Below are 23,431 nucleotides of genomic sequence, written 5' to 3'. Positions count from 1 at the left end.
CATTGCTAAAGATTGGAAATGGTACATACCCCGAAGAAGAGGGAAAAATTACACTGCCCGATAATTTGTGCCGTACCGTACATTCTTTGCAAGAACTAATTTCTACTGTTTATAATGATCTAGGAGTCTGTCATGATAACTTTTGGCTTTGCGAGCAGGCTATCTTGACGCCACGAAATGACCAGGTTTTGAAAATCAATTCGTATATACTCAACGATATTCAGGGAGAGGAGGTCGAATACTTTTCAATCAACAGAGTTTTGGAGCAAGATGGCTCAACAAATTTCCCTGTGGAGTCTTTAAATAGCCTTAGTGCACCTGGACTTCCATCCCATAAAATTATTTTGAAAATCGGCGCACCAATTATTCTGTTGCGTAATCTAAGCCCACCAAAATTGTGCGATGGAACGAGGCTCAAAGTTGTTTCTCTAAAACAAAATATAATTGAAGCAGAAATGTTGACAGGCAGTGGCAGAGGAGAGAGAGTCTTTATACCACGTATCCCCCTTATACCAAACAACTTTCCCTTTAGATTTAAACGTGTTCAATTCCCTTTGCTTTGCTATGCTATGACAATCAACAAAGCACAAGGCCAGACAATGAGTGTTGTGGGCGTTGATCTGACTGTGAGTTGCTTTTCTCATGGCCAGCTTTACGTGGCGCTCTCACGTGTTAGTGAAGCAGACAAATTAATCGTCTATGTTCCTAACACTTCCACATCAAACGTTGTTTATAAGGAAGCATTATAAAACAATTCTTTTTTTTTTTAATAAGCATTAAAAATGTTAAATTTTGTATTACAGGTTAACTCTCCACACATACACATACATTCACACTGAAGAGCTTGGAATAATTTTGTTTTATGTGTGCTAAGTATGTAAGCATTCACTTTTATAACAATCATAATGCTATATATGTCTATGTATGCACATAAGTTATTCTATAACAGTTTTATATAATTCGCCTTAATGTATGCAACAATTAAAAATTAGAAAGTCGTAAAAAGCTATCAAAATGAATTCTTTTAAAATTATTCACTCAACAAAAAAGTATTATTTTTTCCAACCTAATTTGTAAAAACTAACAATTTTAAAAATGTGTACGTAGTTTTTTTTTATCAACTCAAACGATTTTGCAAGCGAAATAAACACGTATGTACCCATATATAAAAAAAAACTTTCTTTTATTCTCTGGTATATCAACAGGATCTGTAAGTATTTTCTGTTTTATATTTTGAATGTGTATGTATATCCATATAAGTATGTAAGTTACGGCTTAAAACTTTTAACCGATTGAAGCAATATTTACTGATTTTATTGCATGCTTTAGCGGTAAGCTTAGACAAAAGAACTGAAAATAAGATATGGTAATAGAAATGTGGGGGAAGAGTGAAGAAAATACCGAAAAGAGGTTGAGCGTGAGATAAGAAGAATGGTATCGCCAGAAAAAGGCACAGAGTAAAGTAAGTGGGATGGACCAAGCAATAAAAGGGGAGGAGGGATAATGTGGGAAAATAAATATTGTTTTATATAAACGGAGCCTGCACATGGTTTCGTGATTTAGGTTAGCAGAAATGTTTTAAAATTTGTTCAGTTAAAGACCCAAGATATCGATATTTAAAAAAAAATAAGGGCCACTTTAATATAAATACGCATCCCGAACAACGTCGGATACCCTGCTAGTACTATAATAAATATTGAATTTAAAGAAATATTAAAAGGAAAAAAAAATTTATGGAATATTAAAAACCTGCGACAATTATTAAACAGTCGAAATTTGCAAACAAAATAATGTAATTAATATTAGTAATAATACATGTATACCTAGGATAATATATAGTGTAGCATAAGTATAATTTAGTAGTATAACTATTTTTACTTTTATTAGTATAAATGCTCAGTTAGTACTATTAGTTGTCAACGACCATTGTACACGTTTACAAGTATGATATGTATGAGAGGGAAACAACTCCTTTCTCTTTCTAACACACTGCCGTTTGACACTTCGGTCAGTGTCAAACTATTCTGGAACTCAGTGGAACCTGCGTGGAACATGCGTTTGACACTGAACGAAGTGTCAAAATTACCGGAGTTGCTGTCGTGGAAAGCGACGCAGGGAAACATAAAAGGGAGCGGAATATCAGATATGGGTTGCTGTGATGGTAAATTTTTTTGAACGAATTTAGTATGAAAATCTAGTGCACCTATATGGGTCCTACAGAAAATTATATAAAATTATTAATATTAAGAATAGAAACACGAGTGCTAAGTTTTTCTACCCGTTCAAAAGTCCTCCGCGAAAAACATTTTGAAACCGAGGTCGATGCAATAACCCGTCCAAAAATGTGGAAAGAGAAATATATAATAAAATTGTACAAAGTATTTTTAGAGATGCGATTCCACCCAAAATGATTACACCTGAAAGACCCATAAAGCCCAATTTGTTTAATGGTGTTACCTATAACCAAAACATTGCTGATAATGTAGACTTATTTTCTATTGATTTTAAAGTACTGAAGGAAAAAGATGGCTCAGGGTTGGTAGTATCAGAGAAAGTTGAACTCGACAATATGCTTCAATCCCACGTAAAAGTTTTTGCCGCGTCGTGTGAACCGACGCCATATACACACAATTTTATTGATACTGGCGAGCACGAGCCGATTGCATCACCAGCGTATAGATTATCATTTTCTAAGTTAAAGGAACTAACAGCTGAGATTCACAAAATGCTCGAAAATGATGTTATAGAAGAATGTGAGTCAGCGTGGTCATCACCTGTTGTTATGGTGCCTAAAAAAGATGGTGGTACTCGTGTATGTGTGGACTATCGCAAGTTAAATGCTATAACAAAGCCCGACCGATACCCCTTGCCTCGTATAGATGACCTATTGCACGCTGCAAAAAGCACAAAATTTATGACCACTCTAGATCTTCAAAGTGGGTATTTTCAAATCGCTGTTGCTGAAAGAGACCGAGACAAAACATGCCTGATTACGCCTTTTGGTACATTCCGGTTTAAGAAAATGCCGTTTGGTCTCCGCAACGCACCTTCCACATTTCAAAGACTAATCGACCGTTTTAAGGCAACGCTGCCAAATGTTCACATTTTAGCATATCTTGATGATATAATCATTTGTTCACCATCATTTACAGAGCACTTAAACGACTTAAAAAGCGTACTCCTGAAGTTGGAAAAGTTGAATCAACGCGTTAATTCCAGTAAATGTCGTTTTTGTTGCGTACCTTGGTCACGTCTTAACGACCGCAGGCATACAAGTTAAACCAGAAAAGTGCATGTGAATGTGAATATTTGGCGAAATTCTACAGAACTTTTTTTCTCCTTTTCACGAACTCCAGAACTATTGAAAAGCTACTCAGAACACCAATTTTTTTTTTATTTTTTAACATTTTTGAAAAAATTTGACTTTTGGAAAAATGTGAATATTGGGCGTAAATTTGCAGAACTTTTTTCTCCTTTTCAGGAACTCCAGAACTTTTTAAAAGCTACTCAGAACACCAATATTTTTTATTTTGAACATTTTTGAAAAAATTTGACTTTTGGGAAAATGTGAATAGTGGGCGTAAATTTGTAGAACTCTTTTTCTCCTTTTCAAGAACTCCAGAACTTTTTAAAAGCTACTCAGAACACCAATTTTTTTTTTTTGATTTTGAACATTTTTGAAAAAATTTGACTTTTAAAAAAATGTGAATATTGGGCGTAAATTTGTAGAGCTCTTTTTCTCCTTTTCAGGAACTCCATAACTTTTTAGAATCTACTCAGAACACCAATTTTTTTTTTTTGATTTTGAACATTTTTTAAAAAATTTGACTTGAAAAAATGTGAATATTGGGCGTAAATTTGCAGAACTTTTTTCTCCTTTTCAGGAACTCCAAAACTTTTTAAAAGCTACTCAGAACACCAATTTTTTTTGATTTTGAACATTTTTTAAAAAATTTGACTTTTGAAAAAATGTAAACATTGGGCGTAAATTTGCAGAATTTTTTTCTCCTTTTCAGGAACTCCAGAATTATTGAAAAGCTACTCAGAAGACCAATTTTTTTTTGATTTTGAACATTTTTGAAAAAACTTTACTTTTGAAAAAATGTGAATATTTGGCGAAATTCTGCAGAACTTTTTTCTCCTTTTCAGGAACTCCAGAATTATTAAAAAGCTAATCAGAACACCAATTTTTTTTCTTTTATTTTGAACATTTTTGAAAAAATTTGACTTTTGAAAAAATGTGAATATTGGGCGTAAATTTGCAGAATTTTTTTCCCCTTTTCAGGAACTCCAGAATTATTAAAAAGCTACTCAGAACACCAATTTTTTTTTTTTGAACATTTTTGAAAAAATTTTACTTTTGAAAAAATGTGAATATTTGGCGAAATTCTGCAGAACTTTTTTCTCCTTTTCAGGAACTCCAGAATTATTGAAAATCTACTCAGAACACCTTTTTTTTTTTTTTGATTTTGAATATTTTTAAACTTTACTTTTGAAAAAATGTGAATATTTGGCGAAATTCTGCAGAACTTTTTTCTCCTCTTCAGGAACTCCAGAATTATTGAAAAACTAATCAGAACACCATTTTTTTTTTGATTTTGAACATTTTTGAAAAAATTTTACATTTGGAAAATGTGAATATTGGGCGTAAATTTGCAGAATTTTTTTCCCCTTTTCAGGAACTCCAGAGTTATTGAAAAGCTACTCAGAACACCATTTTTTTTTGAACATTTTTGAAAAAATTTTACTTTTGAAAAATATGAATATTTGGCGAAATTCTGCAGAACTTTTTTCTCCTTTTCAGGAACTCCAGAATTATTGAAAATCTACTCAGAACACCATTTTTTTTTTTTGATTTTGAATATTTTTAAAAAATTTTACTTTTAAAAAAATGTGAATATTTGTGAAATTCTGCAGAACTTTTTTCTCCTTTTCAGGAACTCCAGAATTATTGAAAAGCTACTCAGAACACCAATTTTTTTTTTGATTTTGAACATTTAAAAAAAAATTTGACTTTTGAAAAAATTTGAATATTGGGCGTAAATTTGCAGAACTTTTTTCTCCTTTTCAGGAACTCCAAAACTTTTTAAAAGCTACTCAGAACACCAATTTTTTTTTTTTGATTTTGAACATTTTTGAAAAAATTTTACTTTTGAAAAAATGTGAATATTTGGCGAAATTCTGCAGAAATTTTTCTCCTTTTCAGGAACTCCAGAATTATTGAAAAGCCATTCAGAACACCAATTTTTTTTTTTTTGATTTTGAACATTTTTGAAAAAATGCGAATATTTGGCGAAATTCTGCAGAACTTTTTTCTCCTTTTCAGGAACTCCAGAATTATTGAAAAGCTACTCAGAACACCAATTTTTTTTTTTTTGATTTTGAACATTTTTAAAAAAATTTGGCTTTTGAAAAAATGTGAATATTGGGCGTAAATTTGCAGAACTTTTTTCTCCTTTTCTGGAACTCCAGAACACCATTTTTTTTTTGATTATGAACATTTTTTAAAAAATTTGACTTTTGGAAAAATGTGATTATTGGCCGTAAATTTGCAGAACTTTTTTTCTCCTTTTCAGGAACTCAAGAACTTTCTAAAAGCTACTCAGAACACCAATTTTTTTTTGATTTTGAACATTTTTTAAAGAATTTGACTTTTAAAAAAATGTGAATATTGGGCGTAAATTTGCAGAACTTTTTTCTCCTTTTCAGGAACTCCAGAACTTTTTAAAAGCGACTGAGAACACCAATTTTTTTTTTTTTGATTTTGAACGTTTTTGAAACAATTTGACTTTTGGCAAAATGTGAATATTGGGCGTAAATTTGCAGAACTTTTTTTCTCCTTTTCAGGAACTCCAGAACTTTTTAAAAGCTACTCAGAACACCAATTTTTTTTTTTTTTTTTTTGATTATGAACATTTTTTAAAAAATTTGACTTTTGAAAAAATGTGAATATTTGGCGAAATTCTGCAGAACTTTTTTCTCCTTTTCAGGAACTCCACAACTATTGAAAAGCTACTCAGAACATCAATTTTTTTTTTGATTTTGAACATTTTTGAAAAAATTTGACTTTTGGAAAAATGTGAATATTGGGCGTAAATTTGCAGAACTTTTTTCTCCTTTTCAGGAGCTTCAGACCTTTTTAAAGGTACTCAGAACACCAATTTTTTTCCTTTTTTTTGATTTCAAACATTTTTTTAAAAATTTGACTTTTGAAAAAATGTGAATATTTGGCGAAATTCTGCAGAACTTTTTTATCCTTTTCAGGAACTCCAGAACTATTGAAAAGCTACTCAGAACATGCATTTTTTTTTTGATTTTGAAAATTTTTGAAAAAATTCGACTTTTGGAAAAATGTGAATATTGGGCGTAATTTTTTTTTTTGATTTTGAACATTTTTGAAAAAATTTTACTTTTGAAAAAATGTGAATATTGGGCGTAAATTTGCAGAACTTTTTTTCTCCTTTTCAGGAACTCCAGAACTTTTTAAAAGCTACTGAGACACCAATTTTTTTTTGATTTTGAACATTTTTGAAAAAATTTGACTTTTGGAAAAATGTGAATATGGGCGTAAATTTGCAGAACTTTTTTCTCCTTTTCAGGAACTACAGAACTATTGAAAAGCTACTCAGAACACCATTTATTTTTTTTTTTGATTTTAAACATTTTTTAAATAATTTGAATTTTGAAAAAATGTGCGTAAATTTGCAGAACTTTTTTTCTCCTTTTCAGGAAATCCAGAACTTTTTAAAAGCTACTCAGAACACCAACTTTTTTTTTGATTTTGAACATTTTTTAAAAAATTTGACTTTTAAAAAATTTGAATATTGGGCGTAAATTTGCAGAACTTTTTTCTCCTTTTCAGGAACTCCTGAGCTTTTTAAAAGCTACTCAGAACACCGATTTTTTTTTTTGATTTTGAACATTTTTGAAAAAATTTGACTTTTGGAAAAATGTGAATATTGGGCGTAAATTTGCAGAACTTTTTTCTCCTTTTCAGGAGCTCCAGACCTTTTTAAAGGTACTCAGAACACCAATTTTTTTCCTTTTTTTGATTTCAAACATTTTTTTAAAAATTTGACTTTTGAAAAAATGTGAATATTTGGCGAAATTCTGCAGAACTTTTTTATCCTTTTCAGGAACTCCAGAACTATTGAAAAGCTACTCAGAACATAAATTTTTTTTTTGATTTTGAAAATTTTTGAAAAAATTCGACTTTTGGAAAAATGTGAATATTGGGCGTAATTTTTTTTTTTTGATTTTGAACATTTTTGAAAAAATTTGACTTTTGAAAAAAATGTGAATATTGGGCGTAAATTTGCAGAACTTTTTTCTCCTTTTCAGGAACTACAGAACTTTTTAAAAGCTACTCAGAACACCAATTTTTTTTTGACTTTGAACATTTTTTAAAAAATTTACTTTTGAAAAAATGTGAATATTGGGCGTAAATTTGCAGAACTTTTTTCTCCTTTTCAGGAACTCCAGAACTTTTCAAAAGCTACTCAGAACACCGATTTTTTTTTTGATTTTGAACATTTTTGAAAAAATTCGACTTTTAAAAAATGTGAATATTGGGCGTAAATTTGGAGAACTATTTGCTCCTTTTCAGGAACTCCAGAACTTTTTAAAAGCTACTCAGAACACCAATTTTTTTTTTGACTTTGAACATTTTTTAAAAAATTTTACTTTTCAAAAAATATGAATTTGCAGAACTTTTTTCTCCTTTTCAGGAACTCCAGAACTTTTTAAAAGCTACTCATAACACCGATTTTTTTTTGATTTTGAACATTTTTGAAAAAATTTGACTTTTGAAAAAAATGTGAATATTGGGGGTAAATTTGCAGAACTGTTTTTCTCCTTTTCAGGAACTCCAGAACTTTTTAAAAGCTACTCAGAACACCAATTTTTTTTTTGACTTTGAACATTTTTTAAAAAATTTTACTTTTCAGAAAATATGAATTTTCAGAACTTTTTTCTCCTTTTCAGGAACTCCAGAACTTTTTAAAAGCTACTCATAACACCAATTTTTGTTTGATCTTGAACATTTTTGAAAAAATTTGACTTTTGAAAAAAATGTGAATATTGGGCGTAAATTTGCAGAACTTTTTTTCTCCTTTTCAGGAACTCCAGAACTTTTTAAAAGCTACTCATAACACCGATTTTTTTTGATTTTGAAAATTTTTGAAAAAATTCGAGTTTTGGAAAAATGTGAATATTGGGCGTAATTTTTTTTTTGATTTTGAACATTTTTTAAAAAATTTGACTTTTAAAAAAATGTGAATATTAGGCGTAAATTTGCAGAACTTTTTTCTCCTTTTCAGGAACTCCTGAACTTTTTAAAAGCTTCTCAGAACACCAATTTTTTATTTATTTTCTTGATTATGAACATTTTTTAAAAAATTTGACTTTTGAAAAAATGTGAATATTGGGCGTAAATTTGCAGAACTTTTTTCTCCTTTTCAGGAACTCCAGAACTTTTTAAAAGCTTCTCAGAACACCAATTTTTTTTTTTTGATTATGAAATTTTTTGAAAAAATTTTACTTTTGGGAAAATGTGAATATTGGGCGTAAATTTGCAGAACTTTTTTTCTCTTTTTCAGGAACTCCAGAACTTTTTAAAAGCTACTCATAACACCGATTTTTTTTTTTGATTTTGAACATTTTTGAAAAAATTTGACTTTTGAAAAAAATGTGAATATTGGGGGTAAATTTGCAGAACTGTTTTTCTCCTTTTCAGGAACCCCAGAACTTTTTAAAAGCTACTCATAACACCAATTTTTATTTGATCTTGAACATTTTTGAAAAAATTTGACTTTTGAAAAAAATGTGAATATTGGGCGTAAATTTGCAGAACTTTTTTTATCCTTTTCAGGAACTCCAGAACTTTTTAAAAGCTACTCAGAACACCAATTTTTTTTTTTGACTTTGAACATTTTTTAAAAAATTTTACTTTTCAAAAAATATGAATTTGCAGAACTTTTTTCTCCTTTTCAGGAACTCCAGAACTTTTTAAAAGCTACTAATAACACCGATTTTTTTTTGATTTTAAACATTTTTGAAAAAATTTGACTTTTGAAAAAAATGTGAATATTGGGCGTAAATTTGCAGAACTTTTTTCTCCTTTTCAGAAACTCCAGAACTTTTTAAAAGCTACTCAGAACACCAATTTTTTTTTTGACTTTGAACATTTTTTAAAAAATTTACTTTTGAAAAAATGTGAATATTGGGCGTAAATTTGCAGAACTTTTTTCTCCTTTTCAGGAACTCCAGAACTTTTCAAAAGCTACTCAGAACACCGATTTTTTTTTTGATTTTGAACATTTTTGAAAAAATTCGACTTTTAAAAAATGTGAATATTGGGCGTAAATTTGGAGAACTATTTTCTCCTTTTCAGGAACTCCAGAACTTTTTAAAAGCTACTCAGAACACCAATTTTTTTTTTATTTTGAACATTTTTTAAAAAATTTGACTTTTGAAAAAATGTGAATATTATGCGTAATTTTGCAGAAATTTTTTTCTCCTTTTCAGGAACTCCAGAACTTTTAAAAACCTACTCAGAACACCAATTTTTTTTTTGACTTTGAACATTTTTTAAAAAATTTTACTTTTGAAAAAATGTGAATATTTGGCGAAATTCTGCAGAACTTTTTTCTCCTTTTCAGGAACTCCAGGACTATTGAAAAGCTACACAGAACAGTTTTTTTTTAATCGATTTTCGACACTTTGTATGCTGCGTGAAGTTGGCATACACAAATTTCAAAAACGTTTTTTTCTATATAAAAAGCCAGAACTTTTTTTCTCCTTTTCAGGAACTCCAGAGCTATTTGAAACCTTCTCAGAACAGTTTTTGTTTTTTTGTTTTGCGATATTGTGTATGCCAACTTCACAGGCATGTTTCTACCTTGTCTGGTATTAATTACAGTGATTGTGTTGCACAATGAACACATTCAAAGACATTTAATATAGAAGGCGCCCACAATTTTGGTCGAGAATTGGCGCCACCAGTAACAATACAGCGTATCAACATCAGTAAGAACAGCAGTAGCTCAGGCAAACGAAATACGTCCAACAAATGAATAGCTGGAGGAACAATTTTCGTAGACGATAGTGCTGATAATAGCAGTGATAATCAATTACAGATACAAGTCCATCACCAGCATCAAAAAGAACAGCAATACAGAAAATCAAATACAACAACAATGTTATTCAAAACTAAAGAAGAACAAGATGCCATTGCAACTAAACATTGTGATTTATAAGATTTGGTGAGCTGTATTATTTATTATATATAATTATATATGGGGAAATCCGCCAAACTTTGGTTTTTTTGGAGAAAAAAATTTTTTTTTGAAACATGGTATCACGCAAATATCTTTTTGTTAGGAACATTGAGCCCTCACTAGGGTAGGCACCTTGTCGTTGGTGTGAGGGCTTAGCCGAACTCCATAGCGCCCGACTATGAGGCGGAGCTGCTTAAGACTGACATCTACGCCGTTTCACCTCAAACGAGGGCGGCGGGATGTCGGTGACCAAGAACTGCCAACCCCCTAATCCACGGTGTTATGCGGACCATGTCTATTGGACGATTTGCAGCCAGGGGATAAATTCGGCTGTATTCGAACTGAGCCTTCCCGATACCGGGCCACCTCGGGAATTATTAATGGCCTTACCACAGTAAGGGGCGCTGCTGTGGCGGACGGTTCTTTCCCCGTATATAATACTGGACCGCTGAGCCCGCCTTGTCGGGCAGGTGGTCGTACGACCAAGCTGAATGACTCATTACCTGTAATAAGGACGATGTAAAGAGGAGGACTGAGTCGCAATTCAAGGACGAAAAATACGAATTAAGTGATGCGTCGGACTCGGGGAGCGAGAGTAGTGCTGATTCAATGAACTCCGTGTTGGAGAAGCACACAAATGAAAACGGAGTAGAAGAGTGGAGAAGGGTATGGAGCAGAGGAAGTAAAAGAGCTGTCTCGCAGTACCGTGCAGCACTAAGAATTGTACAACGCTTGGGAGCAGTGGCCGACCCAACAGAAGTGGAGATCGAGCGCTTGGAATGGGCCCATGAAGCGGTAGAAGTAGGTCGAAGGCAGTTCAAAAGGTTTGCTGCGAGAAATCCTCGGTTCTGCAACCGGTACGAGGAGGAAGAAGCGTCGAATGGCAGAATGAAGAGGCAACGTTCGGCGGAAGGCGACAAGCCTGCTTTCAAGAGGCAGAAAGGACCCAGTCCTAGAGCCGCGAGGCAGGGCAGTCGCATAGACAAGACAAGTAGGCCCAAAGCTGTAAGACAGATGGGCTCCAATAGCGAGGTAGCAACTACCTCGAAAGCTGCGAGTCAGAGGGAAGTTCCAATTAAGGAAGTAGGAGATAAGCCAAAGGGAGATAACGCTAAGACTCCGGCTTTCTCGGAGGTGGCAAACGGAGATAACACTAAGACTCCTGCTCTTCCCGAGAAGATGAGTGATGTGGCAAAGCAGTCACTGACTGTGGCGCTGGTTGATCGTAGCAGTCCTTTCGGACAAATGACTACTGAAAGGTGGAGATCTGTGGAAAGGGAGCTTATAGCTTAATGCTTAAGATGATGCGGGAACAACCAAGTAAGCCCCTTCCAACCTTTGATTCGGGGGGATGGTATAATGGTGTGAAGATGATAGCGTGCGACAACATCGCGAGCTACGGTACCATAAGTTAAGGTATGCCATGCGTGATGAAGTCGGAGGATACACTGCGACTTCTGCAGAATCAGATTCCGAACATACCGACACAGGATTGGAAGGTACTTACTGTATCTCGGCCTACCGAGGATGGTCAGTTCTACATCTTCCAAATAAACAAGCAGGCGGAGGGTATTTTGTATACGTAGCTTGGTAAAATGTCCTTTGGCACTGGCAAACTTTACATGCGACTCAGGAAAAGAAGTCCCGAGGATAAAAACCCTAACACGCAAGAGGTGGGCGAAGTCGAAAAGGACTTCAAAAGCCTAAGGGAAAAAGACAGGTGGAGGTCCCCGACGTCGCCACGAACGTGCTAGAAGAGGACCAACCGCTAAATGGTGCTGTGACTCGCACAGAGGAACACCCGGCACAACAGTCACGAGAGACTGAAGGGTGCCTCGACTACTCTAAACCAAAAGGGCAAGGGGAGGACGACGACGTCAAGACGAAGGTACTGGAGGGGGACAAAGAGCAACATGGTGCTGCGAGTCCTACAGATAAACCTCCAACACAGTAAAGTGGCGTCGAGCGAACTCCTCCTAACCCTTGAGGAGGGTTCGTTTGACGTGGCGCTGATGAAAGGTTTCTGGACTTAGCGCGCGCGGGTTTGACGTTTACTACGCGCAAAGGAAAGACGGGTGCGAGCTGTAGTAATGGTAAGGAAACAGCTGCATTCATATATGCTGCCTAAGTACACCACTGAGGATCTCGTAGCGGTGGCCGTTAAGCAAAAGAATAAGCAGGCATTTAACCTGGCGCCCTGCTACATGGCCCATGCTGCGGAGGTTCCACCGATGGAGTGCAAAAGGCTAGTACAGGAGGAAGGCGGTTGGTCATAGGCGCAGATGCAAATGCGCACCACAATTCGTGGGGAGGAGCAGATACGAACGAGAGAGGCGAATCTCTGTTTTGTTACATTCTGCAAACCAATTTGCAGATAGCCAACAGGGGAAATGTCCCTACGTACATTGGTCCAACATCCAGCAATGTTCTGAATATTACATTGAGCTCCGAGCGTGATATATCAAGGTATGATTGGATGGTTCTTGATAGACCATCGTTCTCCGACCATGCGTATATCAGCTTCAACATCCCCCTAAAGAGGGTAGAGAAGGGAGGAACCTTTAGAAACCCTAGGTCAACGAACTGGACTAAATTCCAGAAACATGTAGAAACAAAACTGGGGTTGCTATGTAGAGGAACTGGAGGAGTCGAATGAATTCCTAACAAGGACGATTATGACTGCGTATAAGAAATCTTGCCCTCTAAGAAGATTCAGAGGAAAAGCAAAGCCGCCATGGTGGAGCAATGAGCTTAGTTTTCTAAGAAGACAGGTAAAAGAAATGTTTAAGCTCGAAAAGACCGCGGAAAGGGAAGCGTGTCGGGACGATTACAGGGATCTACTGAGGATCTACAAGCGTGAAATTACCAGGGCGAAGAGAAACTCATAGAAAAGTATCTGTACGAACATAGAGTGCTCCAGCGAATCATAACGGTTGAAAAAAGTCCTAGCAAAGGGAAACATAGTCCAGGGACTAATAAAGAAAGAGAACGGGGAATGGTCACGTAATAGTGAGGAATCCCTTGAGGTGCTTCTCGATACACATTTCCCATCGGGAGACGGTTTAGAAGAGCCAGCAGACATCACTCACACTTCGATCACGGAGCTAGTAGTGCCGGGCTTGGTGACCGATACCAAGATCGAGTGGGCAGTGAAGACGTTTTCTAAGTTTAAATCGCCGGGCCCAGATGGTATATTCCCGGCCATGCTACAAGTCTCAAGTAGGGCGGTCGTGGAATGACTTAAAATAATATTCGATGGGTGCATACGACTGAATCATGTACCGCACTCTTGGAGAACTGCTCGTGTAGCTTTTCTACCAAAGGCGGTGAAGATCGGTCACGTGTATCCCAAAGACTATAGACCCATTAGCTTAACATCATTTCTGCTCAAAACCTTTGAGAGGCTGATAGATGTGTACATAAAGTCCAACGTGGATGAAAATCTGCTCTCCACAACACAGCATGCGTACACCAAAGGCAAGTCGGTAGACACCGCATTGCATAGGGTGGTAATAAGCATAGAGAAATCCCTGGAATATAATGAGTATGCTCTAGGAGTCTTCTTGGACATTCCCGGGGCTTTCAATAATGTTGCAAAATGGGCGATTATGGATGATCTTAATTACATTAAAGTACATCCTGCCTTAATCAGATGGATCGGCTGCATGTTAAATTGCAGAAAGATTATATCACAATTAGGATTGTACGAGGCCACGAAATCAGTGGACAGGGGCACGCCGCAGGGAGGGGTACTATCACCTCTGCTGTGGACGCTGGTCATCAACCAACTGCTCAGGAAATTCGATGAGGGACCCGTAAAACTTACGGCTTACGCAGATGACGTTGCAATTGTCATAAGTGGAAAGTGCCTTCCAACGATTAGTTCTTTGATGGATCGGGCGCTTCGGGATATTCATACCTGGGCATATAATGTCGGGTTGAAAGTCAATGCGGAGAAGACGGATATGGTCTTGTTTACAAAGAGGTACAAGGTTCCAAATTGGACCAGGTCTAAGTTAGGAGGGGTGACCTAACAGGAGAAACCTTGCACAAAATATTTAGGAATCATCCTAGACAGTAAGCTGTCATGGAAGCCCAACGTGGAGGAGAGGGTCAAGTAGGCCTCAACGGCACTCTATGCATTCAAAAGAATGCTGGGGTGTACGTGGGGCCTATCGCCCTCTCTTTCTCATTGGGTTTTTACAGCGATTGTAAGCCCTATTCTATACTATGGAGTTCTTGTTTGGTGGAAAGCCACACAAAAAACAACATACCTCAAAAAATTAGAGGGGGTATGCAGACTATCGATGCTTAGCATTACGGGTGCCCTGAAAACAACCCCGACGGCTGCACTGTATGCCACTTTGCACATCCCACCTGTAGACCTGGTAGCAAAGAACAAAGCGTTAACGACCGCAACCAGGCTTGGTGCTTCGGGACAGTTGGAGCGCCGACCATATGGCCATAGTAGTATAGCGTCATCAATCACAAGACGATCAGACTACATGATTCCCTATCTGCGCTTCGAGGGAGATCTTAAGGCCACAATAGAGGTGGACGGTTGGCGCAAGGGTGCGCAAATGGCGGACGAAGCGATGCATTTGTACACCTATGGTTCCAAAATAGTGGTAGAAGTAGGGTCTGCGGTATACTGCGCTGATCCGGAAATAAGCAGATCCTACAGGCTGCCGGATTACTGCAGCGTTTTCCAAGCGGAAATATTAGCCGTAACCAAAGCAGTAGAAACCCTGGAAGAGAATAGCTTAAGCTGCAACCGTGTTAACTTTTATATTGACAGTCAAGCTGCAATTAAGGCAATAATCTCGCATAGCACAGCATCTAAATGCGTGTTAGAGTGTAAGCAACCTCTGGAGAGAATCGGGACAGGGAGAAGCATACATGTATATTGGGTCCCAGGGCATACGGGAATAGATGGGAATGCAAAAGCGGACGAACTAGCTAAAAAGGGCGCATCCCTTGAAGCTTGCTCCGTAGATGTCCCAATTAGATTGGGCGAGATTAAGCAAAGGCGAGGGGTGCACATGATCGACCAAGCGGGAAAGGCGTGGGTTCAAGCGCGGGGCTGTAAAATGTCGAAGATTATGTGTAGGTCTTACAACCTTAGACTAACACAGTTGCTCCTATCATTAAAAAGAGAGGACTGTAGACTCATGACGGGTATTCTGACTGGACACTGCCTTCTGGCGTCACGTGCCTTTAAACTAGGCTTGGTCAGTGATAGCAGATGTAGGCAGTGCGGGTTGGAGGAGGAAACGATCGAGCACGTTCTGTGCTCGTGCCCTGCACTTGCCAGGCTAAGACGCCATCTATTAGGAGTGATACAGCTGTCAGATCTAGAAGCAGCAAGTGGCTTAAGTCCTAGGAAGCTTCTAGTATTTGCCAAGAGGATGGAGTTATTTTATAACATAGGTCCTGGTTTTTGATAGGGTTTTTCAGTTTGGTCGTTAAAACAAACTTCTGGTAATACTACGGACTCAATCAGTCTATGTGGGGTCCTCATGGACCGGCCAATTCAACATTGAGAAGTAAATTGGAGCTATAGTGCATCGCCGTTACTTGTCTTACATAATTCCTCAAAAATATATAGTCAAAAGATCGAGCAAAATATATATAAATTGAGGTCGCAATGTTAAATATACATTTATTCCAACACTTCTGCACCGATTATATCAAAATGTTAACAAAATATGGAGATATATGCAGCTGTTAGCTCTGTAAAGTTTTTTTGATACACGAGACCCGGTTTTGTAGATATCGGTAAAAATACAAAACCGAATAACCGCCAAATATCTTTTACTGCAAAATTTGCAACACATTTATTTTAACACCTTTCTCCCGATTCTTTTGAAACTTTAAAAACATATAGATATGTGAACGAAGTATGTTTAGGTAAACAAGTTTTAATACCCGAGATCCAGTTTTTGAGATATTGATAAAAATATAAACCCGGAAACCTTAAATTTTTTTTACTTATTTAAACACTTCTTAACCTATTGTGTTAAAATTTTATCAGGATGTACATATCTATGTGGGGTATATTTAGGTAAAATTTTGTTGATACCCGAAACCCGGTTTTAGAGATATCGGCAAAAATATGAAACCGGGTACCCGCCAAATATATCATATCCGTTTGTTAATTTTTTCTCTACACCATAGTAGTATACCATCAGTTGCCTCATCTTGGAATACTCACGCAAGGAAAGTTATTGATGTGTGTACATGGGGCAAATATACGATACGTCAAAAAGTGTGGAAAAACATTTTTTTTTTAATCTTTGTACCAAATTTGTGTTTCTTTTCATTTACTTTTAAATAAAATCTGGTTTACAAAAAAAAAGATGTTCGACACTTTTTGACGATTGCCAATTTTTGTCGGAAATTTCGTACATTTGCCCCATGTACAAACATCAATAACTTTCCTTGCGTGAATATTCCAAGATGAGGCAATTGATGGTATACTACTGTGGTGATAAAAGTAAAATTGTAGCTGTGCCCACAAAAAAACATGCTCCTGAAAAAAATTTACGCAACCAAGTGCTTCCACTTTTCTGCCTCTACCTTCAAAACTGAAAGGGGCACATCGAATTTGAAGCCCCAGGTATTTTAAATCCCTGATAGGCTATTATAGTGCATAATCCAAATTGCAATACTCAGTTGCCTCAAAAAGCTATAAGCAAAAAATTGTCAATATTGAAAACGACAAAAAAAAAGTTTCGCTATTTTGATTGATAAGAGTTTTGAGTATTGGAGGGGCACATTAATTTTGCTCGAACTTTTAGAATCTGCGTCTCAAAAACAACATTCAGTTTAAATTCCATTGCGTTTCAGCGATGCCTCAAAAATTTATCGAAAAAATTCCAAAAAAAAATCAAGGGTATCGCTTGAAAAAGTGTAAAAATCGACGTTTTTACGTTTCGAAGTTCTACAAAAACTTACTATCAACATTCTTGATTTTTAAAATCACCAGATCGGATAGTCAAAAGGTCAAACTTAATGTCCTTGTACTTTTTTCTGGCCTTAAGTTTTTTGCCCGTGTGGAGAACCCGAGTATCCAAAAAAGTAAAAGTTTTTGGGATTTGCCCTTATGTATATATATATATATATATAGAATATTTGATATGTTAGGATAGGATAGGTTAGGTGGTAGCTTCCCTGATAAGGATAGCTCACTTGGACAACACGAAGGTCCGTTGTGATACCACATACACCAAAAATAACGGTGACCTAGATCCAGCTACTTAGAGAATCGTTGGGTAGCAACGATAAAGCTCCGAATGATACCGATCTCAACTTTGGATATATCCTCGGGAGATCCAAGTGAGTCGCGACCGAAGTACTTTCGCCTAATTCTGGCAAAAGCTGGACAATCAAGCATAAAGTGATTTGGTGATTCCACCTCATCATCCTCCATACAGCTGCAGCAGGATGGAGTTTCCAGTATATTGAGACGTACCGCATGGATACCCATGGGACAGTGCCCTGTCAAAACCCCAATGACCATTGATAGGTGAGCCTTAGTGAACCCAATTATTTCAGCAGACCTCCTGCCATCCACTTTCGGCCAGAAAGATCTTGCTACCCTGCAAGACGTGGTATCCGCCCAACGTTTGCTGAGCTGATTCGAGGCCCAGCTATGGAGGAGCAATCCACAGGTGGCCAGCGGGATCCCGAAGTCCCTACAGCCATCTTCATCCGGTTCAGTTGTACCGATGCGGGCTAAGAGATCCGCTTGACAGTTACCCGGGATATCACTATGGCCCGGGACCCAGATAATCTTAATTGTAAAATAATTCGATGCAATCGCAAGCGAGGTCAGGCACTCCCAGACCACCCTCGATCGCACTGTAGTTGAGCTCAAGGCCTTGATAGCCGATTGGCTATCAGAGTAGATGTTAAATTCCCTAACCGTGGTAGCACTGGATAGCATTCCATCCACCGCATCCTTAATCGCAGCAATTTCCGCTTGGAATACACTGCAGTGATCAGCCAACTTAAACTTGCGGCTTAAATTTAGCTCTTGACAAAAGACCCCCCCACCAACCTTTCCATCCAGCTTTGACCCATCCGTGAACAAGTTAACCGGTCCCATGCCCCAGATAATTCCTCTTCCCCAATCCTCTCTCTCTGGAATAACTGGGGTGAAGGTTGTATAGGGAGCTGTTATCGGCATACAGTAGTCCGTTCTGTCCGGGATGAAGTCGAAACTGGTAAGAAGGCTAGAGTGTCCGCGGTCAGAAAGTCTATATCCCATATCACGAAGCCTGACCAACGACCTTGCCGCGGCCGCCTTTCCCGCAATATCTACTGGGTATATGTTCAGCATGACGTTCAGTGCCAAGGTAGGCGTTGTTCTGAGAGCGCCACTGATACCGATCAGCGCCGTCCGTTGCACTGACACTAACATTTTGGAGGTGCTCGCCGTGTCCAGTGCTTTCCACCAGACCAGCACCCCATATAGCAGAATCGGTTTGACCACCATCTCATAAAGCCAGTGTACTATTCTTGGCGAGAGTCCCCATCTCTTTCCGATAGCTCCTCTGCAGCAGTACAAGGCAATGGCGGCCTTCCTGGCCCGATCTTCCGCATTGGGTCTCCAGGACAGTTTCTTGTCCAAAACAATCCCCAAATATTTAACCCTATCAGAAAGTACCAACGGTACCCCTGCAATCGAGGGAGTTCTGAAATCGGGCACCTTATATCTTCTTGTGAAAAGGACCAATTCCGTTTTTCCCGGGTTGACCGCCAATCCACATGATTCAGCCCACCTAGCCACAGTATCCAGGTAGCCCTGAAGAACATCGGGCAGGGCGCCCAGAAATTTGCCTCTGACTAGGATAGCGAGGTCATCTGCATAGGCAACCACCCGACAACCATTGGCTTCCAGCTCCACAAGAAGCTCGTTGACTACCACAACCCAGAGGAGAGGAGATAGGACACCCCCCTGTGGCGTGCCCCTGCACACCTTCCTCTTAATTATGGCCCCTCCCCACTCCGCTGCGACAATTCTGCCGCATAGAAGTTTGCTAATAAATTCAACCAGAGCCGCCTCGACTCCTAAACCCACCAGAGCTCTTTCGATTGACCCCGGTAAGACATTGTTAAAAGCTCCCTCGATGTCTAGAAAGGCACCCAGAGCATACTCTTTGTGTTCTAGGGACCCCTCTATTTGCTTTACAATCGAATGGAGAGCCGTTTCCGTCGATCTGCCCTTGCAGTACGCATGTTGTGAAGCCGACAGTAACCCCCGAGGTATCCTTTCCCGTAGGTACAGGTCAATCAACCGCTCAAACGTCTTAAGAAGAAACGACGAGAGACTGATTGGCCTGAAATCCTTAGGTGATACATGAGAGCTTCTGCCGGCCTTCGGAATGAAAATAACCCTAACCGTGTGCCAAGACTTCGGGATATAGTTAAGCCTGAGGCAGTTAGTATATATGATGGCCAACCAGCGGCAGGAAATCCCCAAAGACCTTTGAAGCTGCGCAGGAATGATTCCATCCGGGCCCGGAGACTTATAGGGCTTGAACGACCCTATAGCCCAGGTTATCTGACTTTCCCGTATTGGAATGGCAGGCACTTCTGCATGGCCAACGACCGCCGACCATGCAGGCGAAGATCCCTGCGCAACTCGGACATCGGGAAAATGATTGTCCAGTAAAAGCCTTAGGGACTCCTCGCTACACATCGACCAGTCCCCACCATCATCTCTCAGATACCCCAGAGGAGCGGGGTTCCTAGAGAGTATTTTTCTAAATCTCGCGGATTCATTGCAGCCTTCTACGTTTTCGCAGAAGCTTCGCCATGCATCTCGCTTGGCTATCCTTATTTCATATTTATAAATCCCCAGACTCACCTTATAGAGCTCCCAGTCCGAGGGTAATTTACTCCTCCTGGCTCTGTTGAAGAGCCGCCGACTGGACGCTCTTAGGTCGTCAAGAGAATCCGACCACCAGGGCGGCTTGCCCTTCCCCCTGTAAGTTTTCAATGGGCAGGACAGCTGAAAGGCGCTATTGCTTGCCGAGGTGAAGTTTTCCACCAGAACGTCTATCTCAGATTCGGACAGGCCCGAACTAATGATAGGCACCGCAGGCAGTAGCTCTCCCAGCTTCCTACAATACAAGTCCCAGTTAGTACTTTTAGGGTTCCTAAAAGATATTTTACCGGGACGTTCTTCGTTCACTGAGAACTGAATATATCGGTGATCAGAGAAGGAGTGCTCGTTGAGAACCCTCCATCCAGATATCCGACCTTCCAGTTCTCTACTAACCAGGGTGAGGTCCAGGACCTCCTCCCTTAACGCAGTAATAAAAGTCGGGTCATTCCCCCTATTACATATACAAAGTCCCTCATCTACAATAAAAGTAAATAAAGACTCACCTCTAGTGTTGGTATCCGAGCTTCCCCAAATGCTATGATGGGCATTTGCATCGGCACCGATGATCACGCCAACACCTCTCCGCCTTGCTTCAGCGGTGATTTCACCCAGTATAGCAGGTGGTGGGTCCACTACGTCCCCGTGGGGCATGTACGCTGAGACCACCCACATTTCATTACTTCCTCGCTCGAGGCAGACCGTGGTTACGTCAGCATTGCTGAAATTAGAGAGAATAAAAGCTTTAATCTCTTTTTTAACAAGCACACAGGATCTAGGCCTACTTGCCTCCGCATGCACCAAGGTGTTGAATTTTCCAGTCCTTAATCCAGAAATCTTACTGCCGTTACTACTCAGCCACGGCTCCTGGACAAGGACTATATCCACTCCGCCTTTTTCAAGGCAGAGCAACAAATTTGCGGAAGCCGCCTTAGAGTGCTGAAGATTGATTTGATATGTTAGTATTATATATTTAATTATATAATTTGCTAAATTTAAATATTACATATTGTCGATTGTAAACTTCCTTCTCCGATTTTAAGCGGTAATTTATTTTCATAATTGAGGTGAGGTTTTGTTTTTTCTACCAATTTTGTTGTAATAAGTAAGCAAGTTATTTTATATTTTACTATCAAACGCTTTGCTAATTTCTTTACGCGAACATTATCAAATAACTTTCATTTAATATATTGTTCTTTATTATGTATCGTAATCCACAACGCGGCACAAGTACAGGAGATCGTAAGCTTTCCGAATTCTGTAGGTCTTTAGTACTTCTTTCGGGTTCTATTTTTAGCCAAGACATTCTTAAAAAGCTGTGCATGAGAAAATTACCTAAAAATCATAATGTAATTTTAGCAAGTTAGAACACCACTGATATTAATGAATTGACTAAAATTGCTGATAATATTTGGGAAGCAATCAACAAATCTGAAATATCAACTATTAGTAATTTTCAAAATTCTAAATTACCAAACCCAATCCTTGACAATTTAATTAAAACTACTAGTATGATGTGTGAAAATTTTCTAAAACTCTCACTAGAATTAGATTCTTTGAGGCAAGCAGTTAGTCAAAATTCGAGATCTAGGACATATAAGAGGAATAATTTTAGAAGCCCTTTTAGACATCGGTCGAAATCTCAAGGTAATACAAATTGGTTATGTAGATTTCATTATAAATTTGGAGAAAAAGCTCAAAAATGTGAACAACCTTGTACTTTTTCTAAAAATAAGAATTCGCCAAACTAAAATCATACGTTGTTGCGGCGACAAAAAACGGAAATTTAGACACTTCTACACGTCGCCTATTTATGTTTGATAAAACAAACAAATTAAATTTTTTAATTGATAGTGGGGCGGAAATATCGGTGCTTCGAGTGACAAAATTTCTTTTCACAAAACGTTCGTCAGATTTAATTCTTACTGCAGCTAACGGTTCAACGATTTTAACGTATGGTAGAAAACTTTTAAACATCAATTTGGGTGTACGTCGCGAGTTTCTGTTTACGTTTTTGATAGCTGATATAGCGAAACCAATTACACTGGTTTACAGCCAAAATGCACCAGAGACGCCATTATGAAATTCCTATGTAAAATCACCCCCTGATTCCGAAAATCAAGGTTATTTTTAATTCTATGGTAACGTTTTTGAGATATCTATGAATAACCGTTTTTTTTTTTTCAAAAAAAAAAAACTCTGAACAACCTGCTTATCTAGTACTCATTCGCTACAGAATTGTCCGAGCAAATACAGCTGCTCACATTGCCAAAATAGACATAATTCGTTGCTCCATAATAACAATTATAATAATAACCAAAATAGTTTTAACGCTAAAAGAACCACACGACTAGCTGCAACTGCTACGTCTGAAAATCCCTAAACGGGAAATCCCGAAAATTGCCAAGAACAACCATGTTGTTCAAAATCTGCCAACACCCAAACGCTTCATTCCGATAATGAAAGCAAAACCTTATTACCCACAGCAATTGTTTCTATAGAACACCGAGGAAAATTGTTTAAATTAAGAGCCCTGATAGATCAAGGATCACAGCGATTCTTCATAACCTCTAAGGTTCAAAGCAGGTTGAGTCTGCCAACCAGACCAGCCAATTTCGAAATTTCAGGTATGGGCGGAAGAGCAGTACAAAACTCAACTAAAATCTGCCTCATTACCCTGGTTTCTCACAACACCTATCAAAGAATAAAAGCACACGCTATAGTTCTACGACTTACAAATATGCTTCCAAGCTATAACATTAGCAGCAAGCATTGGCAAAAGTTTTCGCATCTGAAACTAGCCGACCCTAATTGCCATACACCAGATCAAATTGACATATTATTGGGAAGCGACTTAATCCCCCAAATAATACTAGAAGGTGTTGAGGAAATTTCCAACACCCTTTTGGCCCAAAATACCATTTTCGGATGGATTTTAAGCGGCCAATTCAAAGAGAAAGTCTTCACATTCACAACGCAAGTGCAAGATATTTCGAATGACGATCTTAACTCACAATTGAAAAAATTTTGGGAAGTGGAAGAACTCCCTCCCATACCCGTTACTACACCTGAAGATAAGTATTGTGAAGCTTTCTATGAATCCACAACTACAAGATCAGGTAACGGGAGGTACGTCGTATGACTACCATTTAAACACCAATCAATCACGAACCTCAGCACTTCAGCAATTTCTAAGTATGGAAAGAAACTTACTGAAGAAAGGCGATCTAAAAACCTCATATGATAACGTCCTTGAGGAATA

The 23,431-nt window shown here is 38.1% G+C and overlaps 1 protein-coding gene across 17 annotated transcripts in view; it reads right to left on the bottom strand.

Annotated features, from left to right (window-relative positions):
- LOC137253031 (alpha-tubulin N-acetyltransferase 1-like) overlaps window positions 1–23,431 on the bottom strand; it is a 783,286-nt gene that overhangs the window by 156,984 nt on the left and 602,871 nt on the right. For 13 of the 17 annotated variants that reach the window (XM_067789271.1, XM_067789279.1, XM_067789276.1 and 10 more), the window contains one exon: window positions 20,676–20,890. The exons of the other annotated variants lie outside the window; for them this stretch is intronic. In XM_067789271.1, the coding sequence (XP_067645372.1) occupies window positions 20,676–20,890 (215 nt within the window). The remainder of the gene's footprint in view (window positions 1–20,675; window positions 20,891–23,431) is intronic. 17 annotated transcript variants of the gene reach the window in all.

This window comes from Eurosta solidaginis, chromosome 5 (genome assembly GCF_040869045.1).
Source record: "Eurosta solidaginis isolate ZX-2024a chromosome 5, ASM4086904v1, whole genome shotgun sequence".
Classification (NCBI taxonomy): domain Eukaryota; kingdom Metazoa; phylum Arthropoda; class Insecta; order Diptera; family Tephritidae; genus Eurosta; species Eurosta solidaginis.
The sequence above is the reverse complement of the archived record's forward strand: the minus strand, read 5'-3'. Positions and strand labels throughout refer to the sequence as shown.